At 47.8% G+C, this 27327-nt stretch overlaps 1 protein-coding gene across 1 annotated transcript in view; it reads right to left on the bottom strand.

The window, feature by feature from the left end:
- RFTN2 (raftlin family member 2) overlaps window positions 1-27327 on the bottom strand; it is a 262138-nt gene that overhangs the window by 105969 nt on the left and 128842 nt on the right. Inside the window, exons 4-5 of the mRNA XM_040440557.1 lie at window positions 16442-16712; window positions 3901-4104 (exon numbers count right to left, since the gene is read on the bottom strand). Of these exons, the coding sequence (XP_040296491.1) occupies window positions 3901-4104; window positions 16442-16712 (475 nt within the window). The remainder of the gene's footprint in view (window positions 1-3900; window positions 4105-16441; window positions 16713-27327) is intronic.

Here is a 27327-nt window from a genome sequence, read left to right as displayed (position 1 = left end):
AGGAAGCATAGGAACTGAGAAGTGGTCAGGTCAACCAGTCTTGCTAATTGCCTATAATTTCCACCTGTTGTCTATCATATTTGCACAACAGCATGTGAAATTGATTGCCACTCAGTGTTGCTTCCTAAGTGGACAGTTTGATTTCACAGAAGTGTGATTGACTTGGAGTTACATTGTGTTGTTTAAGTGTTCCCTTTATTTTTTTGAGCAGTGTATATACAGTATATCCAGAGTCCACTAATATACAGTCTACTGGATCTACTCTTCTAACCAACTCACCTCCAGTACCTGACCATTAGTACATGTACATATAGAGACTCATGCATAAACAACATATATAATCTAACTGGTAATACAATTGCAGACTGCAAATATCTATATGTACACATATAAAGTCTACTGGGATATTATACTTATATACATACCCACATAAGCACACATATAACTTAGCTTGCTCCTGAAATGCTGTTCATCCATAGGTGTCCAGGAAGAGAAGCGCGAGCCTCACTCCCAACTTTCACCTATATGTTGCTGTGTCCCAGCCCCCCACAATAGACTCCACCCTGTGACCACCCAAATATCTTCCCCCATCTCTTGGTCAAGAGGATGTTGTTAAACTGCTTTCACAATGTGCCCTTCCTGCCTTAGATATGCTAACAAGGGACACACTGCTACTGGCCATACTGAATGGGTGAATACCACTGGGTCCAATTATTAGGCATATTTGTGTGGTCATCAGGATGAGGTTCAGGCTGAAAGCCATATTTCCCTTAACACCCCGCATATATTTATTTTGTCAGTTTGAACTCACATACAGCCTGACTGGTGTTAGTTCTGTGATAATTAAAACGACACGAGCGGTCGTTTGAGGCCGGATCATCAACGGATATCAACCAGCAGATATTGTGGTCACATCAGGGAGTGCCGTGAGAGCAGAATAGAGCGAGCAGGGGCTCGTTACAGAAACCACCCAAAAAATTTTGGGGACGTTAGAAGGCTTAGAAGTTTGCAAGCAAATCTTAAAATTTTTCGGAAAATTTCCAAAATCAACTTTTTAAGGACCAGTTCAGGTCTGAAGTCACTTTGTGAGGCTTACATAATAGAAACTGTCATGGTTTGAAACTCTCTGTGACAATGGCCACACCCATCTGCCTCCCAGCCAAGCTCTTGAACTAATCCCTGCTTACCTCATTTGCATAGCCAATCAAAGGGGGTTTTACAATTTACAAATTGAAAGAGGTGTTCCAACTGACAAAATTCTTTATTGAATGCCCCACATATATTTATTTTGTCAGTTTGAACTCACATACAGCCTGACTGGTGTTAGTTCTGTGAGAATTAAAACGACACGAGCGGTCGCTTGAGGCCGGATCATCAACGGTGGAACCAACAGATATTGTGGTCACATCAGGGAGTGTTGTGAGAGCAGAATAGAGCGAGCAGGGGCTCGTTACAGAAACCACCCAAAAATGACCCCATTTTAGAAACTACACCCCTCAAGGTATACAAAACTGATTTTACAAACTTTGTTAACCCTTTAGGTGTTCCACAAGAATTAATGGAAAATGGAGATGAAATTTCAGAATTTAACTTTTTGAGCAGATTTTACATTTTAATCCATTTTTTCCAATAGCAAAGCAAGGGTTAACAGCCAAATAAAACTCAATATTTATTACCCTGATTCTGCGGTTTACAGAAACACCTCACATGTGATTGTAAACTGCTGTACGGGCACACGGCAGGGCGCAGTAGGAAAGGAACGCCATATGGTTTTTGGAAGGCAAATTTAGCTGAACTGGTTTTTAGATGCCATGTCCCATTTGAAGCCCCCCTGATGCACCCCTACAGTAGAAACGCAAAAAAGTCACCACATTTTGGAAACTACAGGATAAGGTGCCAGTTTTATTGGTACTATTTTGGGGTACATATGATTTTTTATTGCTCTATATTACATTTTTTGTGAGGCAAGGTGGATGTTTTGGCAACGTTTTTATTTTTACAGCATTTACCTGAGGGATTAGGTCATGTGACTTTTTTATAGAGCAGATCGTAACAATCGCACGTGGCAAAAATACACAATAATAGCATTTTTGAAACCGAAATAATGATATTTTAGTGTCTCCATAGTCTGAGAGCATAGCTTTTTTTATTTTTTGACCAATTCTCTTAGGTAGGATCTCATTTTTTGCGGGATGAGGTGACGGTCTGATTGGTACAATTTTTTGGGGGGGGGGGGGCATACGTCTTTTTCATCACTTGTTGTTGCAATTTTTGTGATATAATGTGACAAAAATGATTTTATTTTACATTTTTTATTTTTTTTACAGTGTTGACCTGAGTGGTTAGGTCATGTGATATTTTTATAGAGCTGGTTGTTACGGACGTGGCAATACCTAATATGTATACCTTTTTTTTGTTTTTACTTTAGCACAATAATAGCAGTTTTGAAGCAAAAAATAATCATATTTTAGTGTCTCCATTGTCTGAGAGTGATAGCTTTTTTATTTTTTGACCGATTCGCTTAGATAGGGTCTAATTTTTTGCGGGATGAGGTGACGGTCTGATTGGTACTATTTTGGGGGCATACGCCTTTCTGATTACTTGCTGTTGCAATTTTTGTGATGTAATGTGATATTTTTATAGAGCTGGTTGTTATGGACGTGGCGATACCTAATATGTATATTTTTTAAATGTATTTCACTTTAGCACAATAATATCGATACCTAATATGTGTGGGTTTTGTTTTGTTTTTTATTATAAAATAAGGGAAAAGGGGCGTTTTTTTTTTCATTTTACTTTATTAATTTTATTACTTTATAAATTTTATTAAAAACACTTTTTTTTTAATTTATTTTCTTTACTTTATGATGTTCACTTTTGGGGGTCTGATCCCCACTGCAATGCATTACAATACATCTGTATTGTATTGCATTGCCTGTTATTATTATTATTGGGCAGACTAGTTGGGCCAAATGGTTCTTATCTGCGACACATTCTATGTTTCTATGTTAGTGCATGACACTAAGTCATACACTAACAGTCATACACTAACAGGTTGCCTAGGAGACCCAGCCTGAGGCTGGATCTCCTCGGCACCTGTAGAAGGCAGTTCCTGATGCTGTGCATTGGGCAGCCTCTGCACGGCATCGGGCTACCTTGTGTCGCATCGGGTCCCCGTCACAGCAGCGCGGGGACTCGATGCGATCACTCACCCGACACAAACCCCTTCTATGTCGTGGTCAGCGCGGACTGTGGCATAGAAGGGGTTAATCCACCGGCATCGGCTTTTACAGCGATGCCGGCGGATACAGCAAGGGCCTGGCTACCAGGGACTGCCGGGCCCCTGCAGTGATCGTGCGCGCACCGCTCCGGTGCCCGCGCAATCTATATGACGTACTATTACGTCAAATTGCGGGAACGCAGTGGTTCCCATGACGTAGTAGTACGTCATAGGTCGGGAAGGGGTTAAAGGAAGTTTAAAATTCCACATAAAACAGCAAATATGGTAAAAACACCAAAATAAGTACTTCAAATTATAAAAGCTGAACTCAAATTGTTTGCTAAGGACAACAAGGCCAGTTGTTTCTTTTACATTGGGGTGATTTTTAAAAAATAAGAAGCACAAAACTCTGGCATAGAGTTTGGCTATAATTACCAGTACCTGCCATTTAATGGTGTAGATTATAGTAATTCTGTCAGGCCCCAATACTACACCACTCTCACTAAGCCCCACCTACATTACCCCAAATGTAAAGAGTGGCATTCAATGGGAAAAAAACACATTTCTTTGCAAAATGAAAATTGTGCAAAAATGTGTAATTGCATAGACAATTGGTATATAGGCCAATATAAGTACATGGTATATAAGTACAGTATATGATGTAAAAATTCTAATCTTACCTCTGAGCATTTCCCAGTGTACAAAAGAATCAATTAAAGAAAAGCCCTGCTTGAAGTAATAAGTAGTCATTTCCAGCCAGTCTGCTTCAAGGGCACTGATTGTTGTGCCTTTTCGAGACACTTTCATTGAGAGGTTCCCTTCAATGTATTTGCAGCCACTTACATCATTTTCCAGGATGTTAAATACAGCATATAATGTATTTCCTAGTGAGGAAAGGAAAGAAGTTAAATTGTAAGTAAATTCTATTCACAGTGTGTGAATCGGGAGCTGTTCCTAGCTATCTTCCCTGACGAGGAAGGAAATAAGCTCTACTTTGGAAGGAACAAAATAGTTTTTATGCCGTTGGATATTTCTCCTGGTGAAACATTGGTGGCAACATTGCAAGAAAACTTTCCCATGTTCATTGTTAAGTTTGTGCAACATAAATTTTAATTAAGAGGGTTTTATGAAATTAATTTTTTTTTATGTTTTTCCCCCAAGAAACAGCACCTTTCATATTCATGGGATCTGCATGGTGCACAACCCATTCACTTCTTCACTGTATAGGTGCAAGCGATACAGTGGAGGAGGTGACAAAGCAAAAAGGCTGGCACAGTTGGAAAGCAGATTGATCTATACATTAGGTACATTAGCCGAGAGGGGTTTAAATGAAAGTAAGAGATTTTGTGCTATTCTTTAAAGTGGTATTTTTTAATGGGCTTTTAAACTTATATTTGTGTTTTAATAATGATTTCATTGTATTTTTGTTCACAGATGAAAAAATGCTGGTTAATTTTCTGGGTGAAAAGCATGAAAATAAAAAATATAAGAGTGAAATGTATGAAGATTTACCCTGCCTTGATATAAAAAATATGTTGTTGCACTATATACAGGTGAAACTCGAAAAATTTGAATATCGTGCAAAGTTCATTTATTTCAGTAATGCAACTTAAAAGATGAAACTAATATATGAGATAGACTCATTACATGCAAAGCGAGATATTTCATGCCTTTATTTGTTATAATTTGGATAATTATTGCGTACAGCTTATGAAAACCCCAAAGCCACAATCTCAGGTACCCTTTGCTGACTAGAGTGTGACACTTTGAGCCTAGAATTTTGAACCTTTTCACAATATTCTAATTTTAAGTTACATTACTAAAATATATGAACTTTTTCACGATATTCTAATTTTTCGAGTTTCACCTGTATATTTTTAGTGGATTATTTATTGTTGAATATTTATAGCATGATTACACTTCATAGTGTGGTTATCTGTTGTACAGCACATTTAATATGGATTGGCACATACTTTATTTATATTGAATTGATTTTATTAATGATGTCTAAATCGCCGGTCTTCATAAATGTTCCCCTATGTCTCTCGGCTTTGTTTTGCCTTTTGTATCACTGGCTTCTGGCGGAGGTGCTATTAGCTGACAGTATGTGGTTGGTTATATGCCATGCGTAATGACTAGAGTTGAGCGAACACCTGGATGTTCGGGTTCGAGAAGTTCGGCCGAACTTCCCGGAAATGTTCGGGTTCGGGATCCGAACCCGATCCGAACTTCGTCCCGAACCCGAACCCCATTGAAGTCAATGGGGACCCGAACTTTTGGGCACTAAAAAGGCTGTAAAACAGCCCAGGAAAGAGCTAGAGGGCTGCAAAAGGCAGCAACATGTAGGTAAATCCCCTGCAAACAAATGTGGATAGGGAAATGAATTAAAATTAAAATAAAAAAATAAAAATGAACCAATATCAATTGGACAGAGGTCCCATAGCAGAGAATCTGGCTTCACGTCAGCAGAGAATCAGTCTCTTCATGCCATAGCAAAGAATCTGGCTTCATGTCAGCAGAAAATCAGTCTCTTCATGCCATAGCAGAGAATCTGGCTTCATGTCAGCGCAGAATCAGTCTTCATGTCATAGCAGAGAATCAGGCTTCACGTCACCCACCACTGGAACAGGCCACTGTCACACATTTAGGCCCAGGCACCCAGGCAGAGGAGAGGTCCCGTAACAGAGAATCTGGCCTTATGTCAGCGCAGAATCTGTCTTCATGTCATAGCAGAGAATCAGGCTTCACGTCACCCACCACTGGAACAGGCCACTGTCACACATTTAGGCCCCGGCACCCAGACAGAGGAGAGCGGTCCCGTAACAGAGAATCTGGCCTTATGTCAGCGCAGAATCTGTCTTCATGTCATAGCAGAGAATCAGGCTTCACGTCACCCACCACTGGAACAGGCCACTGTCACACATTTAGGCCCAGGCACCCAGGCAGAGGAGAGAGGTCCCGTAACAGAGAATCTGGCCTTATGTCAGCGCAGAATCTGTCTTCATGTCATAGCAGAGAATCAGGCTTCACGTCACCCACCACTGGAACAGGCCACTGTCACACATTTAGGCCCCGGCACCCAGACAGAGGAGAGCGGTCCCGTAACAGAGAATCTGGCCTTATGTCAGCGCAGAATCTGTCTTCATGTCATAGCAGAGAATCAGGCTTCACGTCACCCACCACTGGAACAGGCCACTGTCACACATTTAGGCCCAGGCACCCAGGCAGAGGAGAGAGGTCCCGTAACAGAGAATCTGGCCTTATGTCAGCGCAGAATCTGTATTCATGTCATAGCAGAGAATCAGGCTTCACGTCACCCACCACTGGAACAGGCCACTGTCACACATTTAGGCCCAGGCACCCAGGCAGAGGAGAGAGGTCCCGTAACAGAGAATCTGGCCTTATGTCAGCGCAGAATCTGTATTCATGTCATAGCAGAGAATCAGGCTTCACGTCACCCACCACTGGAACAGGCCACTGTCACACATTTAGGCCCAGGCACCCAGGCAGAGGAGAGAGGTCCCGTAACAGAGAATCTGGCCTTATGTCAGCGCAGAATCTGTCTTCATGTCATAGCAGAGAATCAGGCTTCACGTCACCCACCACTGGAACAGGCCACTGTCACACATTTAGGCCCAGGCACCCAGGCAGAGGAGAGAGGTCCCGTAACAGAGAATCTGGCCTTATGTCAGCGCAGAATCTGTCTTCATGTCATAGCAGAGAATCAGGCTTCACGTCACCCACCACTGGAACAGGCCACTGTCACACATTTAGGCCCAGGCACCCAGGCAGAGGAGAGAGGTCCCGTAACAGAGAATCTGGCCTTATGTCAGCGCAGAATCTGTCTTCATGTCATAGCAGAGAATCAGGCTTCACGTCACCCACCACTGGAACAGGCCACTGTCACACATTTAGGCCCCGGCACCCAGACAAAGGAGAGCGGTCCCGTAACAGAGAATCTGGCCTTATGTCAGCGCAGAATCTGTCTTCATGTCATAGCAGAGAATCAGGCTTCACGTCACCCACCACTGGAACAGGCCACTGTCACACATTTAGGCCCAGGCACCCAGGCAGAGGAGAGGTCCCGTAACAGAGAATCTGGCCTTATGTCAGCGCAGAATCTGTCTTCATGTCATAGCAGAGAATCAGGCTTCACGTCACCCACCACTGGAACAGGCCACTGTCACACATTTAGGCCCCGGCACCCAGACAGAGGAGAGCGGTCCCGTAACAGAGAATCTGGCCTTATGTCAGCGCAGAATCTGTCTTCATGTCATAGCAGAGAATCAGGCTTCACGTCACCCACCACTGGAACAGGCCACTGTCACACATTTAGGCCCAGGCACCCAGGCAGAGGAGAGAGGTCCCGTAACAGAGAATCTGGCCTTATGTCAGCGCAGAATCTGTCTTCATGTCATAGCAGAGAATCAGGCTTCACGTCACCCACCACTGGAACAGGCCACTGTCACACATTTAGGCCCCGGCACCCAGACAGAGGAGAGCGGTCCCGTAACAGAGAATCTGGCCTTATGTCAGCGCAGAATCTGTCTTCATGTCATAGCAGAGAATCAGGCTTCACGTCACCCACCACTGGAACAGGCCACTGTCACACATTTAGGCCCAGGCACCCAGGCAGAGGAGAGAGGTCCCGTAACAGAGAATCTGGCCTTATGTCAGCGCAGAATCTGTATTCATGTCATAGCAGAGAATCAGGCTTCACGTCACCCACCACTGGAACAGGCCACTGTCACACATTTAGGCCCAGGCACCCAGGCAGAGGAGAGAGGTCCCGTAACAGAGAATCTGGCCTTATGTCAGCGCAGAATCTGTATTCATGTCATAGCAGAGAATCAGGCTTCACGTCACCCACCACTGGAACAGGCCACTGTCACACATTTAGGCCCAGGCACCCAGGCAGAGGAGAGAGGTCCCGTAACAGAGAATCTGGCCTTATGTCAGCGCAGAATCTGTCTTCATGTCATAGCAGAGAATCAGGCTTCACGTCACCCACCACTGGAACAGGCCACTGTCACACATTTAGGCCCAGGCACCCAGGCAGAGGAGAGAGGTCCCGTAACAGAGAATCTGGCCTTATGTCAGCGCAGAATCTGTCTTCATGTCATAGCAGAGAATCAGGCTTCACGTCACCCACCACTGGAACAGGCCACTGTCACACATTTAGGCCCAGGCACCCAGGCAGAGGAGAGAGGTCCCGTAACAGAGAATCTGGCCTTATGTCAGCGCAGAATCTGTCTTCATGTCATAGCAGAGAATCAGGCTTCACGTCACCCACCACTGGAACAGGCCACTGTCACACATTTAGGCCCCGGCACCCAGACAGAGGAGAGCGGTCCCGTAACAGAGAATCTGGCCTTATGTCAGCGCAGAATCTGTCTTCATGTCATAGCAGAGAATCAGGCTTCACGTCACCCACCACTGGAACAGGCCACTGTCACACATTTAGGCCCAGGCACCCAGGCAGAGGAGAGAGGTCCCGTAACAGAGAATCTGGCCTTATGTCAGCGCAGAATCTGTATTCATGTCATAGCAGAGAATCAGGCTTCACGTCACCCACCACTGGAACAGGCCACTGTCACACATTTAGGCCCAGGCACCCAGGCAGAGGAGAGAGGTCCCGTAACAGAGAATCTGGCCTTATGTCAGCGCAGAATCTGTCTTCATGTCATAGCAGAGAATCAGGCTTCACGTCACCCACCACTGGAACAGGCCACTGTCACACATTTAGGCCCCGGCACCCAGACAGAGGAGAGCGGTCCCGTAACAGAGAATCTGGCCTTATGTCAGCGCAGAATCTGTCTTCATGTCATAGCAGAGAATCAGGCTTCACGTCACCCACCACTGGAACAGGCCACTGTCACACATTTAGGCCCAGGCACCCAGGCAGAGGAGAGAGGTCCCGTAACAGAGAATCTGGCCTTATGTCAGCGCAGAATCTGTATTCATGTCATAGCAGAGAATCAGGCTTCACGTCACCCACCACTGGAACAGGCCACTGTCACACATTTAGGCCCAGGCACCCAGGCAGAGGAGAGAGGTCCCGTAACAGAGAATCTGGCCTTATGTCAGCGCAGAATCTGTATTCATGTCATAGCAGAGAATCAGGCTTCACGTCACCCACCACTGGAACAGGCCACTGTCACACATTTAGGCCCAGGCACCCAGGCAGAGGAGAGAGGTCCCGTAACAGAGAATCTGGCCTTATGTCAGCGCAGAATCTGTCTTCATGTCATAGCAGAGAATCAGGCTTCACGTCACCCACCACTGGAACAGGCCACTGTCACACATTTAGGCCCAGGCACCCAGGCAGAGGAGAGAGGTCCCGTAACAGAGAATCTGGCCTTATGTCAGCGCAGAATCTGTCTTCATGTCATAGCAGAGAATCAGGCTTCACGTCACCCACCACTGGAACAGGCCACTGTCACACATTTAGGCCCAGGCACCCAGGCAGAGGAGAGAGGTCCCGTAACAGAGAATCTGGCCTTATGTCAGCGCAGAATCTGTCTTCATGTCATAGCAGAGAATCAGGCTTCACGTCACCCACCACTGGAACAGGCCACTGTCACACATTTAGGCCCCGGCACCCAGACAGAGGAGAGCGGTCCCGTAACAGAGAATCTGGCCTTATGTCAGCGCAGAATCTGTCTTCATGTCATAGCAGAGAATCAGGCTTCACGTCACCCACCACTGGAACAGGCCACTGTCACACATTTAGGCCCAGGCACCCAGGCAGAGGAGAGAGGTCCCGTAACAGAGAATCTGGCCTTATGTCAGCGCAGAATCTGTATTCATGTCATAGCAGAGAATCAGGCTTCACGTCACCCACCACTGGAACAGGCCACTGTCACACATTTAGGCCCCGGCACCCAGACAGAGGAGAGCGGTCCCGTAACAGAGAATCTGGCCTTATGTCAGCGCAGAATCTGTATTCATGTCATAGCAGAGAATCAGTCTTCACGTCACCCACCACTGGAACAGGCCACTGTCACACATTTAGGCCCCGGCACCCAGACAGAGGAGAGCGGTCCCGTAACAGAGAATCTGGCCTTATGTCAGCGCAGAATCTGTATTCATGTCATAGCAGAGAATCAGTCTTCACGTCACCCACCACTGGAACAGGCCACTGTCACACATTTAGGCCCCGGCACCCAGACAGAGGAGAGGTTCATTCAACTTTGGGTTGCCCCGCAATATAATGGTAAAATGAAATTAAAAATAGTATTGAATGAGGAAGTGCCCTGGAGTAGAATAATATATTGTTAAGGGGAGGTAGTTAATATCTAATCTGCACAAGGGATGGACAGGTCCTGTGGGATCCATCCTGGTTCATTTTTATGAACGTCAGCTTGTCCACATTGGCTGTAGACAGGCGGCTGCGTTTGTCTGTAATGACGCCCCCTGCCGTGCTGAATACACGTTCAGACAAAACGCTGGCCGCCGGGCAGGCCAGCACCTCCAAGGCATAAAAGGCTAGCTCTGGCCACGTGGACAATTTGGAGACCCAGAAGTTGAATGGGGCCGAACCATCAGTCAGTACGTGGAGGGGTGTGCACAGGTACTGTTCCACCATGTTAGTGAAATGTTGCCTCCTGCTAACGCGTTCCGTATCAGGTGGTGGTGCACTTAGCTGTGGCGTGTTGACAAAACTTTTCCACATCTCTGCCATGCTAACCCTGCCCTCAGAGGAGCTCGGCGTGACACAGCTGCGTTGGCGACCTCTTGCTCCTCCTCTGCCTTCGCCTTGGGCTTCCACTGGTTTCCCTGTGACATTTGGGAATTCTCTCAGTAGCGCGTTTACCAACGTGCGCTTGTACTCGCGCATCTTCCTATCACGCTCCAGTGTAGGAAGTAAGGTGGGCACATTGTCTTTGTACCGGGGATCCAGCAGGGTGTCAACCCAGTAGTCCGCACACGTTAAAATGTGGGCAACTCTGCTGTCGTTGCGCAGGCACTGCAGCATGTAGTCGCTCATGTGTGCCAGGCTGCCCAGAGGTAAGGACAAGCTGTCCTCTGTGGGAGGCGTATCGTCATCGTCCTGTGTTTCCCCCCAGCCACGCACCAGTGATGGGCCCGAGCTGCTTTGGGTGCCACCCCGCTGTGAACATGCTTCATCCTCATCCTCCTCCACCTCCTCCTCATCCTCGTCCTCCAGTAGTGGGCCCTGTCTGGCCACATTTGTACCTGGCCTCTGGTGTTGCAAAAAAACTTCCCTCTGAGTCACTTCGAAGAGACTGGCCTGAAAGTGCTAAAAATGACCCCTCTTCCTCCTCTTCCTCCTGGGCCACCTCCTCTTCCATCATCGCCCTAAGTGTTTTCTCAAGGAGACATAGAAGTGGTATTGTAACGCTGATAACGGCGTCATCGCCACTGGCCATGTTGGTGGAGTACTCGAAACAGCGCAACAGGGCACACAGGTCTCGCATGGAGGCTCAGTCATTGGTGGTGAAGTGGGTCTGATCCATAGTGCGACTGACCCGTGCGTGCTGCAGCTGAAACTCCACTATGGCCTGCTGCTGCTCGCACAGTCTGTCCAGCATATGCAAGGTGGAGTTCCACCTGGTGGGCACGTCGCATATGAGGCGGTGAGCGGGAAGGCCGAAGTTACGCTGTAGCGCAGACAGGCGAGCAGCGGCAGGGTGTGAACGCCGGAAGCGCGAACAGACGGCCCGCACTTTATGCAGCAGCTCTGACATGTCGGGGTAGTTGCGAATGAACTTCTGCACCACCAAATTCAGCACATGCGCCAGGCAAGGGATGTGCGTCAAACCGGCTAGTCCCAGAGCTGCAACGAGATTTCGCCCATTATCGCACACCACCAGGCCGGGCTTGAGGCTCACCGGCAGCAACCACTCGTCGGTCTGTTGTTCTATACCCCGCCACAACTCCTGTGCGGTGTGGGGCCTGTCCCCCAAACATATGAGTTTCAGAATGGCCTGCTGACGTTTACCCCGTGCTGTGCTGAAGTTGGTGGTGAAGGTGTGTGGCTGACTGGATGAGCAGGTGGAAGAAGAGGAGGAGGAAGCTGAGTAGGAGGAGGAGGAGACAGGAGGCAAAGAATGTTGCCCTGCGATCCTTGGCGGCGGAAGGACGTGCGCCAAACAGCTCTCCGCCTGGGGCCCAGCCGCCACTACATTTACCCAGTGTGCAGTTAGGGAGATATAGCGTCCCTGGCCGTGCTTACTGGTCCACGTATCTGTGGTTAGGTGGACCTTGCCACAGATGGCGTTGCGCAGTGCACACTTGATTTTATCGGACACTTGTTTGTGCAGGGAAGGCACGGCTCTCTTGGAGAAGTAGTGGCGGCTGGGAACAACATACTGTGGGACAGCAAGTGACATGAGCTGTTTGAAGCTGTGTGTGTCCACCAGCCTAAATGACAGCATTTCATAGGCCAGTAGTTTAGAAATGCTGGCATTCAGGGCCAGGGATCGAGGGTGGCTAGGTTGGAATTTACGCTTTCTCTCAAATGTTTGTGAGATGGAGAGCTGAACGCTGCCGTGTGACATGGTTGAGATGCTTGGTGACGCAGGTGGTGGTGTTGGTGGTACATCCCATGTTTGCTGGGCGGCAGGTGCCAACGTTCCTCCAGAGGCGGAGGAAGAGGCCGAGGCGGCGGCAGCAGCAGCAGAAGAGGCCGAGGCGGCGGCAGCAGCAGAAGAGGCCGAGGCGGCAGCAGCAGAAGAGGTAGCAGGGGGAGCCTGAGTGACTTCCTTGTTTTTAAGGTGTTTACTCCACTGCAGTTCATGCTTTGCATGCAGGTGCCTGGTCATGCAGGTTGTGCTAAGGTTCAGAACGTTAATGCCTCGCTTCAGGCTCTGATGGCACAGCGTGCAAACCACTCGGGTCTTGTCGTCAGCACATTGTTTGAAGAAGTGCTATGCCAGGGAACTCCTTGAAGCTGCCTTTGGGGTGCTCGGTCCCAGATGGCGGCGGTCAGTAGCAGGCGGAGTCTCTTGGCGGCGGGTGTTCTGATTTTGCCCACTGCTCCCTCTTTTGCTACGCTGTTGGCTCGGTCTCACCACTTGATCCCTGACCTCCTGTTCAGTCTGCACACTGCAGAAAGACGCAGCAGTTGGCACCTGTGTTTCATCATCATCAGAGACGTGCTGAGGTGGTATTCCCATGTCCTCATCATCAGGAAAAATAAGTGGTTGTGCGTTAGTGCATTCTATCTCTTCCCCCCCTGGGGAAGGGCTAGGTGGATGCCCTTGGGAAACCCTGGCAGCAGAGTCTTCAAACAGCATAAGAGACTGCTGCATAACTTGAGGCTCAGACAGTTTCCCTGATATGCATGGGGGTGATGTGACAGACCGATGGGCTTGGTTTTCATGCGCCATCTGTGCGCTTTCTGCAGAAGACTGGGTGGGAGATAATGTGAACGTGCTGGATCCACTGTCGGCCACCCAATTGACTAATGCCTGTACCTGCTCAGGCCTTACCATCCTTAGAACGGCATTGGGCCCCACCAAATATCGCTGTAAATTCTGCTGGCTACTGGGACCTGAGGTAGTTGGTTCACTAGGACGTGTGGCTGTGGCAGAACGGCCACGTCCTCTCCCAGCACCAGAGGGTCCACTAACACCACCACGACCATGTCCACGTCCGCGTCCCATATTAGATGTTTTCCTCATTGTTCCCGTTCACCACAATTTTGAGAATGGCAAATTTGGGAATGCTTTTTCAACCCAGAAAAAAAAGTGTGCTTTTACGGTCACTACAAATAACTTGACCAGCTAAAACAGTGCAGATTTGGTTGAATAGAGATGTGAGACCTGTTTTTTTTTGCGCTGTGTGACAGGTATAGGTTTAATCACAGAATCACACTTCTATCAGCACGCTAGCGTGTGTCTTAGGTTTTTCTGAATGACACTATCAATACCTTCAATGTAAGATTTTCTTTTTGGGATAGATTTCAAGTAGGCCTCAAATACCAGAAACTAGTTATTTTGAGAATGGCAAATTTGGGAATGCTTTTTCAACCCAGAACAAAAAGTCAGCTTTTACGGTCACTACAAATAACTTGACCAGCTAAAACAGTGCAGATTTGGTTGAATAGAGATGTGAGACCTGTTTTTTTTTGCGCTGTGTGACAGGTATAGGTTTAATCACAGAATCACACTTCTATCAGCACGCTAGTGTGTGTCTTAGGTTTTTCTGAATGACACTATCAATACCTTCAATGTAAGATTTTCTTTTTGGGATAGATTTCAAGTAGGCCTCAAATACCAGAAACTAGTTATTTTGAGAATGGCAAATTTGGGAATGCTTTTTCAACCCAGAACAAAAAGTGTGCTTTTACGGTCACTACAAATAACTTGACCAGCTAAAACAGTGCAGATTTGGTTGAATAGAGATGTGAGACCTGTTTTTTTTTGCGCTGTGTGACAGGTATAGGTTTAATCACAGAATCACACTTCTATCAGCACGCTAGCGTGTGTCTTAGGTTTTTCTGAATGACACTATCAATACCTTCAATGTAAGATTTTCTTTTTGGGATAGATTTCAAGTAGGCCTCAAATACCAGAAACTAGTTATTTTGAGAATGGCAAATTTGGGAATGCTTTTTCAACCCAGAAAAAAAGTGTGCTTTTACGGTCAATACAAATAACTTGACCAGCTAAAACAGTACAGATTTGGTTGAATAGAAATGTCAGGTCTATTTTTTAGGCGCTGGGTGACAGGCTCAACTTGCCCCTGATGTAATATATGGCCAAAAAATAACCACACTGTTGATGGTTAAATGCACTTGGGTGACACAGGCTCAGCCTGCACCAGATGTAGTATATGGCCAAAAAATAATCAGACTGTTGATGGTTAAATGCACTTGGGTGACACAGGCTCAGCCTGCAGCTGATGTAGGATATAGCACAAAATAACCACACTATCGATGGTTAAATACACTTGGGTGACACAGGCTCAGCCTGCAGCTGATGTAGTATATGGCCAAAAAATAACCAGACTGTTGATGGTTAAATGCACTTGGGTGACACAGGCTCAGCCTGCAGCTGATGTAGTATATGGCCATAAAATACCCAGACTGTTGATGGTTAAATGCACTTCGGTGAACCAGGCTCTGCCTGCAGCTGATGTAGGATATAGCACAAAATAACCACACTATCGATGGTTAAATACACTTGGTGATAGCTCGTGCTGGCGCACCACAAGTCACAAAATGGCCGCCGATCACCCCAGAAAAAAAGTGATCTAAAAACGCTCTGGGCAGCCTCAAAAAAGTGAGCAAGTCAATAATAGCACTTCAATGATCCACAGAATGAAGTCTTTTGGAGGAGTTAATCTGCCTAATCTCGCCCTAACGTCGCAGCTGCAACCTCTCCCTATACTGATCATAGCAGAGTGACGTGCGGCGCTACGTGACTCCAGCTTAAATAGAGGCTGGGTCACATGGTGCACTGGCCAATCACAGCCATGCCAATAGTAGGCATGGCTGTGATGGCCTCTTGGGCCAAGTAGTATGACGCTTGTTGATTGGCTGCTTTGCAGCCTTTCAAAAAGCGCCAAGAAAGCGCCGAACACCGAACCCGAACCCGGACTTTTACGAAAATGTTCGGGTTCGGGTCCGTGTCACGGACACCCCAAAATTCGGTACGAACCCGAACTATACAGTTCGGGTTCGCTCATCCCTAGTAATGACCTCATAGATACTTATCACATGATGCAGCCCAGCTATTTTCCATTGGTGATAGGACACATAAAAACCATTCTGGGATAAAGTGAGGCCCTTCCTCCTGATGAAGAATATACGCAAAACACACGTCAAGGTGGCCTGCAAGAGGGTGATGTTACTTTTGTTCATAGCTCTGCCAATTAGCACCATAGTAATTATGTTTATCAAGTGCTTTTCACGGTAGGATCGCAGAGTCTAGACATACTATTTGGTGGTTACTAATAATTATTTGTCATGGCTCTATAGCTCCCATATTACGACAGGGGTTGATCATTTGTCCTGCATATTATAAGCCTTGCATGTATTTATGATTTCTTGCCATTGCTGAGTGCATTGTACATATTTGGTATAATAACTGTGCTTGTAATCGTCAGGAATTTTATTTGGATCCCTGTAAAACTATTAAGTATTGATGATTAGTTTTAATGGATATTAATAGAATTATATTTTATGGTGAATATTAAAGGCTCTTTTCACATGAGATATTGTAAAGGCATGCTAAAGAGCTCAGATTATACCTTGACATTTCCTTAATTTTGTTAAAGTCCCTTCATCCGGGAATACAGAGTCTTGTATGCCATCATTTCCTAAATGGATTTCTTCATCAATTCCACTTTCTGAAGAATGTCCACTGATTGTTCCCTCTGTTCGCCTGTTAGCATCCTCATTAGAGTTTTTGCTGCTGTTTTGCTCCAGTTTTTGTACATCCACCAAGGTGTTTGTAGACTGATGAAAGTGCTTTGTTATGAATCCAACAAACCTCATGCCTTTTCTGGATGCGTCATTCACCTACACGAAAGTGTTACACATACATATGAAAACTATTTACTAAACTTTTTAACCATTTAAATACAATAAAAATAAAAAAAATACTGGAAATGGCTAAACTATTAAAATATAAAAGTTATATATAAAAAAAATCCTGCATGGAGAATACCATGGAAGAAAAATCTAAATGGGCAATCTGCAATCACTTGCCCTCTGAAATAAAATAAAGAAAAAGTGATTTAAAACCATATGTACCCCCCCAATAAAAAAATATTGAGTATTGAGTCATTTATCAAACTGATGTGAAGTAGAACTGGCTTAGTTGCCCATAGCAACCAGATTCCACCTTTTATTTTTCAATGGAGCTGTCAAAAATGAAAGGTGGAATCTGATTGGTTGCTCTAGGCAACTAAGCCAGTTATGAGTGTCAGAATATGGCAATGCATAAAACATTTAGATGTTTTTTAAAATAGTAAAACGTAATAAAAGCTGTATAAATTTAGTACCGCTGTAATTGTAATGAGACACAAAATTACACTGAACAAAAACTTTGTTTTGCTCCCATTTTGCATTAGCTGAACTCAAAGGTCTGAAACATTTTCAGATCTTTGAGTTCAGCTCATGCAAAATGGGAGCAAAACCGAAAGTGTTGCGTTTATATTTTTGTTCAGTGTAGGTGGTCGTCATTTCACACAGAATTGTATTTTTTTCCAATACGAGATATGGTAAATGGTGCAATTGAAAATGCACTTTCCCACAAAAGTTCTCATATGGCTATGTGAATGAAAAGGTAAAACGTTTTGGCTCTTAAAAGGCAAGAAGGAAAAATGCAAAAGTGGAAATGAACCTGGTCTCAAAGGGAAGAAATGCAAAAATGTTCAGGCTAACTAAGAGGCAGTTAGAAAGAGAAATGTGCACTGTAAGGGCTCATGCACATGGCCATTGCCCAGCCCTCATACAGTGGGTCCGCAATACACGGGCACCGGCCATGTGCACCCCGAGTGCTCATGCATCATGGATCCGGACACATCCAGAAGATGCGGTGCGGCATGGAGGCACTACGCAAAAAAGTAGTGCTTGCGGACGGTCGGATGCGGATTGCGGACCCCATTCAGGTGAATGGGTCCGTGATCCGCATGCGGCAGCCCCACGGTCAGTGCCCGTGCATTGTGGACCCAATTTGCGGTCCGCAGCACAGGCCAGGCCCACACATGGTCGTGTGCATGAGCCCTAACTCGGTAATGGATAGTACAGATTTCCCTTTTTGTGAAGCTTCAAATACTAAGATTTTAAATTTTGAATGTTTTGGCAGATACTACACATACGGTATGCTTATACAGATTATTTTTTTATTGTTAGAAGCAAGAATTATTTCACTTTTTTGTCTATCTTTGAGGCTAGGGAATAGTTTCTTGTTGTATCTTGATTTATGCAGAATACATCTGCTAATACTACATACAATTGTATTGATCCTGATGTAAGGGAAACTCTTATTGTCCAGCTAGCTACTGCAACATCATTCTGTCTGGAGATGTCGGTGGATTGCTGGGTCCCAGTTTTACAGAATACTAGGCGATCTGGACAGTGACAGGTTTGCAGAATACATGGCCATCCGAACAGTCAGAAGGCCAAGTTGCTCAACTGATCAGGAAGCCCCAGTGTGTATGCCAATTTTAGCAACTCACCCTCTATTTGATTTTTCCTTCTGCTGTCTGTTACTGGCCAGTGGCATAACTCCAATGGAGGTAGATGACACAGCTGCTATGGGGCCACTAGGGGAGAGTCCCCTGTCATCAGTGCAGTCTGGAGACTCAGAAAACTAAAGGACCTGTGATGACTTCATCACAAATCCTGAACTAGATAGAGGATAGTGCAGAACTGCACAGAGAATTGTGTAGTTCTCATGCTAGGAAGGTGCAACTGCCAGGATCTGTGATGACATCATCACAGGTCCTTCAAATCCAACAGCATGGAGAAGAACTGCAAGAGATGCTCTCCACTGAGTCTAGAATGAAGTGCGTAAAATAAGGTCCTCTCCTTTTCTCTTTATGTGTCCCTATTCCCTTTTTTTTTTACTCAGAAGTAGTAACTCATGTCTCATTGATTCTCATACCTCAAAAGTGTCACATTATACATTATAACTGAGAAGTACCACATACATCACTTATATATAGTACTGCATACAACTACACCCCCCAATATCTCATGTACCTCACACAGTGACCATAATGTAAAACTGACCACATATATCTGTACTCACTGCATCTATTATGTGTACCTCTCATCAGCACACTGCTGTGCATATATATATATATATATATATATATATAGTGGGGATTCACTCTGGTAGTTATGACTAGCGGATGCAGTATAGAGGCAAAGTACACAGTTCTTGAATCAAACAGCGGTGTTTATTCACACATTGGTGTATAACAAAATGCAGGTGGCTTGGTGTTTGTTCACACACAAGGAAAGTCCATAAACAATAAAAGTCATCTTTTATCCTGGGTGTTAATTCACACCGTTTTTCCAGTTCAGCCTCATCAAGTCCATAGGCGGCCTGTTCGCCTTTAGAGGGGCCTGAGTTCTCCAGCCCGGCTCAAACCTCAAATCCCAGCACAGCCCTCAGTTCACAGCACACAGACTCCTGAGCTTCACTGTTAGAGGGAGGTAAATCCACACACCTGGCAGTGCTGGATGGTTTTTATGCCTGGCAAAACCCGGCCTGGAACATGGGGAGTAGTCACCTACCCAGTATTTTGACTACTCCCAGTAAGAGCTGTCCCGGATCAGCTATGACAGCCATGCTAAATCTCAAGGTGTCAGTTAGAAATAGCTGCTGCTCACACATAAAATACCGGCTCTTACTTCACCGAGGCCAGGAACATCGGTGACACATACCTTCCATCCATGATGATTCCAGGTACCTTCTTCCAATATATATATATATATATATATATATATTGTAGGGATTTGCTCTGGTAGACAGGCTTGTGGACGCAGTACAGAGGCAATGACAACGTCTTTAACTTAAACAGTGCAGTGTTTTATTCACACATACGTAAAGTGACAACAAAAAAGGCAGTTTCAGGGAAAAACAGTCACCTTGAGTCTGGTGTTTGTTCACACCAGACTGCAGCACATAAGTCCTTGGGTGAAGCAGAAGTCCACATGCTTTTTCACAAACAATATAGCAGGCTTTAGTCCCGGCCCAAATTCTCAGGCTCCAAGACCCAGACTGATAAAGCTCCACTATCAGATGGAGCGTAATCCACACAGCTGAGACTGCTGGCTGGGTTTTTATCCCAAACCAAAACCCGGCCTGGAACGTGGGGAACAGCCACCCAACATGCACTTTGGCTGCTCCTAGTAAGAGCCGGCCCGGATCGGCTTTATAGCCACACTAAATAATCATTAGTGTCAGTCAGCACTAGCTGCCGCTGATACTTAAAATTACTGGCTCTTACCTCACCGAGGCCAGGAACCTCGGTGACACATACTGTATCTTCTGTCAATGACGGCCCCTTGCGCTTTCCTACATACCTCCCCCCTTTGTTCAACCCTGAGGGGGTGGACACCCGCCAGACAGTGTACCCGGGACAGGGCATCTGCATTACCCTGTAACCTGCCTGCCCTATGTTCCATGGAAAACTTGAAATTCTGTAGAGACAAAAACCACCTGGTGACCCGAGCATTCCTCTCTTTGGCTTCGCTCATCCACTTGAGAGGGGAGTGGTCGGTTACCAGACGGAACTTTCTTCCCAACAGATAATAGCGGAGAGACTCGAGTGCCCACTTGATGTCCAGGCACTCTCTCTCCACTATACTGTACCTAGTCTCGGCTGGGGTAAGTTTGCAGCTCAGGAAAACAATGAGATGCTCCTCCCCATTGATGTCCTGAGAGAGTACAGCTCTGAGGCCTACTTCAGAGGCATCTGTCTGTACCAAAAACTCCCTCTTGAAGTCGGGCGTAACCAACACCGGGGACTCACACAGGGCCGACTTCAGAGCGGAGAAAGCCTTTTCCGCCTGTTCATTCCACTGAACCGTCACTGACTTGCATCCCTTCAAAAGGCCTGTCAATGGTGCGGCAACTGTAGCAAAATTGGGGACAAACCTCATATAGTACCCCACCATACCCAGGAACAACTTTACTTGCCGAACAGTGACAGGTCGGGGCCAATTCCTAATTGCCTCAATTTTGTTTACCTGAGGTTTAATAATTCCACGCCCAATTACATACCCCAGGTACTTGGTCTCTTCTAACCCTATTATGCACTTTTTCGGGTTAGCGGTTAAGCCAGCCTTCCTAAGGGAGTCCAATACAGCCTGTACTTTAGGTAGGTGACTTTCCCAGTCGGTGCTGTGGATAACGATATCATCCAAGTACGCCGAAGCGTACCGACGATGTGGACGGATTACAATGTTCATTAGCCTTTGAAACGTGGCGGGAGCGCCATGTAGACCAAAGGATAATAACTTGTACTGATACAACCCCTCTGGCGTGATGAAAGACATTTTTTCTTTGGCAGCCTCCGTCAAGGGTACCTGCCAGTACCCTTTGGTGAGGTCCAACACAGAAAAATACCGGGGTTGGCCTAACTTCTCAATAAGCTCATCTACTCGGGGCATGGGATATGCGTCAAATTTGGACACCTCATTAAGTTTGCGGAAGTCGTTACAGAAGCGCAATGTCCCGTCCAGCTTGGGTATTAAGACTATCGGACTGGCCCATTTACTTTTTGACTCCTCAATGACACCTAACTGCAGCATCAGCTGCACTTCCTCCGCAATGGCTTGTTGCCGAGTCTCGAGTACCCGGTACGATTTTAACCAGACTTTTGCCTGAGGCCCAGTGATAATGTCATGTTGTATTATGGAAGTGCGTCCAGGAAGGTCTGAGAACACATCCGTGTTCTGACTAACGAACTCCCTGGCCTCCTGAGCCTGTTTAGAGGAGAGGCTGTCAGCAATTTTCACTGTGGCAGCCGCTTCCCTTGCTTCAGACAGAGGGACCGAATCCACTTTCCTAGAAACCCTGGATGTGGGCTGTCAGATTTCCCGATCTTTCTTGGTTTGAGAAGATTCACATGGTACACCTGCTCCAGATTTCGCCTGCCCGGCTGATGTACCTTGTAATCTACCTCTCCAATTTTTTCAAGTACCTCGTAGGGCCCCTGCCACCTAGCTAGGAACTTACTGTCTATGGTTGGTACCAGCACCAATACCCGATCACCTGGGTTAAAGTTCTGGACCGGAGCCTGCCGATTATAGACCCTACTCTGGGCTCGCTGCACTGCCTCCATATGCTCCTTAACCAGAGGTAACACTGTTTCCATCTGTCCTTGCATCTGGGTGACATACTCAACAACACTTTTGTGCGGGGTAGGTTATTGTTCCCACGCCTCTTTGGCGACGTCCAACAGACTGCGAGGGTGTTTGCCCTATAGCAGTTCGAAGGACGAGAAACCAGTAGAGGCCTGGGGCACTTCTCGCACTGCGAACATGAGATAGGGCAGAAGAAGGTCCCAGTCCCTCCCATCCTTAGACACCACTCTTTTTACCATATTTTTAAATGTTTGATTAAACCTTTCTGCCAGGCCATCCGTTTGCGGATGATACATGGACATCCGTAACTGTTTTATGTGGAGCAATTTACAGAGTTCCCTCATGACCTTGGACATAAATGGGGTCCCTTGGTCAGTCAGAACCTCCTTAGGCAGACCCACTTGAGAAAACATCTGCATTAACTCCTTAACTATGAGTTTGGCTCATGTATGACGCAGTGGCACCGCCTCCGGGTACCGACTGGCGTAGTTGAGGATGACCAAGTGCCCTCTAGCGGACTTCGGTACTGGGCCTACGATCCATAGCGATCCGCTCAAATGGAACCTCAATAATCGGGAAAGGGACCAGAGGACTACGGAAATGTGGCTGGGGGCTGGTTATCTGGCCGGTTGGGCAAGACTTGCATTACTCTTCCACCTCTCTGAACACACTGGGCCAGTAGAACCGCTGTAGAATCCGGTCCTGCGTTTTCTGCTGGCCCAGGTGTCCCCCAAGAACATGTTGGTGGGCTAACTCCAACACGAGCTTGCGATACGCCTTGGGCACCACCAGCTGTTCAATATGCTCACCCCATAGTTTATTTACCTGATACAGCATCTCCTGTTGAACCACAAAACGGGGGAACATAGACTCAGCCCCCGATTGTTGCGGCTCACCCTCAACTACTACCACATTCTCCCAGGCTCGGGATAGAGTCGGGTCCTGGTGCTGTGCTGTACCAAAATTATCCCTAGAGACAATGAGGTCTGCCAGCTCAGGACCCTGCGGTAAGTCCTTCATGTCTCCCACCATCACGCTTAGCGGGCTTGTCTCCCCCTCTTCCTCCGATGTGGCGGTCACCCCTACTGCTGGCCCTTCTGACTCAGGTTCCCAAGGTTATGGCCTCCCCCTGAGCCAGGCCACTCTGCTAGGGTTACATCTGTCTCCTGGGTATCGGTAACTTTTGTGTCCAGCCAGAGTGCTGGGAAACCTGGGAAGTCTCTCCCAATTAACAACTCATACGGTAACTTTGTGGCGACAGCCACCTCATGCATCCACCTGCTGGCCACCGTTGACAGAGAGACCAGGGCGGTAGGATATTCCTTTAAGTCCCCATGAATGCAGACAACGCCGACTTTTCGGCCAGTATACTCGGCGGGCCACACCAGGGCAGTGTCACGGAACCATGAACCAGACGTACAACAAGAGATAAGTGAAAATAAGAAGGCTTTATTGAAAATCAAGCTATAAAGCAAAAGTCCAAACGGAAGGTGAAACCGAAGCAGAGTCCTTGCGTAGCCAGAGGTCAGGAAACCAGAAGGGTAGTCAGACGAAGCCAGGATCAGGAACCAGCAGGGTAGTCAGACGAAGCCAGGATCAGGAACCAGCAGGGTAGTCAGACGAAGCCAGGATCAGGAACCAGCAGGGAAGTCAGACGAAGCCAGGATTAGGAACCAGAAGCAGCAGCAGTCTTAGAAGCATGTGAACACAGGAGGACCAAGCAAGGAACTGACGCCACAGACCTCCTATATATATGAGCTAGGCATCCAGCTCCTCCCAGTGGGAAGGAGGAGCCGCAGGGTGGAAGGCTACAAGAAACCCAGAAACCAAGATGGCCGCCAGCACATGTCAAACGAAGGAGAACAGCAAGAAGGTAAGACCATGACAGTACCTCCCCCTCAAGGGCCCCTCCTCCGCGGAGCAAAAAACGGTTTCTGAGGGAAGCGTGCGTGGAAGGCTCGGAGCAAGGCAGGAGCATGGACATCTGCGGAGGGAACCCAGGAACGCTCCTCTGGACCATAACCACGCCAATGGACCAAAAACTGCACCCGACCGCGGACCAGGCGTGAGTCCAGGATATTGCTCACCTCATACTCCTCATGATTGCCCACTTGGACCGGACGAGGCCGAGGAACCGAGGAAGTGAAACGATTACACACCAGTGGCTTCAACAGGGAGACATGAAACACGTTGGAGATCCGCATGCAAGGGGGAAGCGCAAGGGCATAGGCTACCGGGTTTACCCTGCGAAGCACTCGGAAGGGACCAACAAAGCGAGGAGCCAGCTTGGGAGTGGGCACTCGAAGGTTGAGGTTGCGGGTGGACAACCATACACGGTCTCCGACCTGGTAGGAAGGAGCAGGCGCTCGTCTGCGATCAGCCTGGAGTTTCTGGCGCTGCGCAGAGGCCTCAAGGGACTTCTGGATCTGTACCCAAGAAGCACGTAGGACGGAAAGGTGATCCTCCACAGCAGGAATATCCTGGGGAGAGAATACCTCCGGTAACACGGCAGGTTGGAACCCATAATTGGCCAAGAAGGGAGACGTCCCAGAGGAAGAGTTCACCGCCGTGTTCCTGGCAAACTCAGCCCAAGGCAGGAGGTCAACCCAATTGTCTTGGTGATCGGAGACATAGCAACGAAGGAATTGCTCCAAGGCCTGATTGGATCGTTCTGCGGCCCCATTGGACTGAGGGTGGTAGGCCGAGGAGAAGGAGAGATGAATCCCCAACTGGGAGCAAAAGGCGCGCCAGAACCTGGACACAAACTGACTCCCCCGATCCGACACAATCTCCTTGGGCAAACCGTGCAACCGGAAGACCTCCCTGGCAAAAATCGTGGCCAACTCTTGTGCAGAGGGTAACTTCTTGAGAGGAACACAGTGGCACATTTTGGAAAACCGATCCACAATCATGAGAATGACCGTATGGCCTCGGGATGCAGGGAGGTCCACAATGAAATCCATCCCCAGGTGTGACCATGGGCGCTCCCCGGTAGCTATGGGTTGCAGAAGCCCCAACGGAAGGAGCCGAGGGGACTTACTCTGGGCACAAACGGAGCATGCCGCTACATATGCGGCGATGTCGGAACGTAGGGAAGGCCACCAGAACAGACGTGAAACAGCCCAGGACAGCTGATTCTTTCCAGGATGCCCCGCGGTCTTGGAGTTATGGTAGGTTCGCAACAACCGAGTGCGCAACTCCTCAGGCACAAAACATCTGCCGTTGGGTCTCCCAGAGGGAGCACCAGATTGAGCCGCCAAAATCTGCTCACCCAGAGGAGAGGTCAGGCTGGTGCGAATGGCGGCCAAGATCTGATTCGGAGGTATGACCGAGGTCGGAATCGACTCCTCCCTGGACAGCTCGGAGTACTGCCGTGATAAGGCATCCGCCCTGATGTTCTTGGAACCGGGTAGGTAGGAGACCACGTAATTAAAACGTGACAAGAACAGAGCCCATCTGGCCTGACGTGGTGTCAATCTCTTGGCCTCAGAAAGGTAGGTCAGATTCTTGTGGTCCGTCAGGATGAGAACCGGAACCACCGAACCCTCGAGCAAGTGCCTCCATTCTTTAAGAGCCTGCACGATGGCCAATAACTCCCTGTCACCAATCTGATAGTTGCACTCCGCGGGAGACAGTTTCCGGGAGTAAAACCCACAAGGAAGCAGAGGACCCTCTGGTGTTCTACGCTGAGACAGAAGGGCGCCTACTCCCGTCTCAGACGCGTCCACCTCGAGGACAAAGGGCAACCCAGGGTTGGGATGCAACAGAATCGGAGCCGACACAAAGGCGGACTTTAGGGCCTCAAAAGCTCGGATGGCCTCGGGCGGCCAGACCTGGGAATTACTGCCCTTCCTGGTTAGATCCGTGAGAGGCTTGGCCAGCATGGAAAAGTCCCTGATGAACTTCCGATAATAATTGGCGAAGCCCAAAAAGCGCTGCAGGGAACGAAGACCACTGGGCTGGGGCCACTGTAAGACAGCCGAAACCTTCTCAGGATCCATGGAGAACCCCTCAGCGGAAATGATGTACCCTAAGAAGGTTACCTGGGATCGGTGAAATTCGCATTTCTCAAGCTTACCGAACAGCTTGTTCTCTCGTAACCGTTGCAACACACGTCTGACATCCAGAATGTGGGCCTCCATGGATTCAGAATATACCAAGATGTCATCCAAATAGACCACCACACACTGCTGCAACAGGTCACGGAAAACATCGTTGATGAATTCCTGAAAGACTGCGGGCGCATTGCACAACCCAAAGGGCATAACCAAGGATTCATAATGACCGGTCCTGGTGTTAAACGCGGTCTTCCACTCATCGCCCGCCTTGATCCTTACCAGGTTATATGCCGCCCTCAGGTCGAGTTTGGTAAAGACCGTGGCCCCTTTAAGGCGATCGAACAGCTCGGAAATCAAGGGTATCGGGTAAGCGTTCTTGATCGTGATGCGATTGAGACCCCTGTAATCGATGCAAGGCCTCAACTCACCGCCCTTCTTTTTCACAAAGAAAAATCCAGCCCCTGCCGGGGACGAGGATTTGCGAATGTGTCCGCGTGAAAGCGCCTCCCTCACGTACTCCTCCATGGCCTCATTCTCCGCTACCGACAGTGGATAGACCTTGCCACGAGGAGGAACGGCACCAGATTGTAACTCTATGGCACAATCGTATGGGCGGTGCGGAGGTAGGGCAACCGCACGCACCTTATCGAATACATCCCGGTACTCCTCGTATTCAGGAGGCAACAGAGAGTCCGAGGAAGTACACAGCAACCTGGCAGACCCATGGATGCAACTAGCCCCACACTGCGGTGACCACGAGAGGATCTCGGCCGATCTCCAATCGAAAGTCGGATTATGCTTCTGGAGCCAGGGGTACCCCAAGACCACCGAGTAGTGTGGAGACGAAATAACCTGGAGGCAGACCGACTCTCTGTGAATGGCACCAATGGCTATCCCCACTGGAAGGGTCTCATGAGTCACGTGTGGCGGCAGAAGGGGTCTGCCGTCTATCGCCTCAAGAGCCAGTGGGGAACCTCGAGCTTGCAGAGGAATGGAATTGGCGGCAGCGAACATACTATCAATGAACAAACCACCAGCACCAGAGTCCACCAACGCCTGGGTCGTCACCGAGCCCCCGACCCAGGAGAGGACAACAGTGATCAGTGGTTTGTCAACACGGGAAACCGGGGACGAGGAGACTCCACCCAAGATCTGCCCCCGACAGGATCTCAGGTACGAGCGTTTCCCGGACGGTTCGGACATGCCAACCGAAAATGCCCACCGAGACCACAGTACATGCATCGGCCCTC

This window comes from Bufo bufo, chromosome 7 (assembly GCF_905171765.1).
Source record: "Bufo bufo chromosome 7, aBufBuf1.1, whole genome shotgun sequence".
NCBI classification, from domain to species: Eukaryota; Metazoa; Chordata; class Amphibia; order Anura; family Bufonidae; genus Bufo; species Bufo bufo.
The sequence above is the reverse complement of the archived record's forward strand: the minus strand, read 5'-3'. Positions and strand labels throughout refer to the sequence as shown.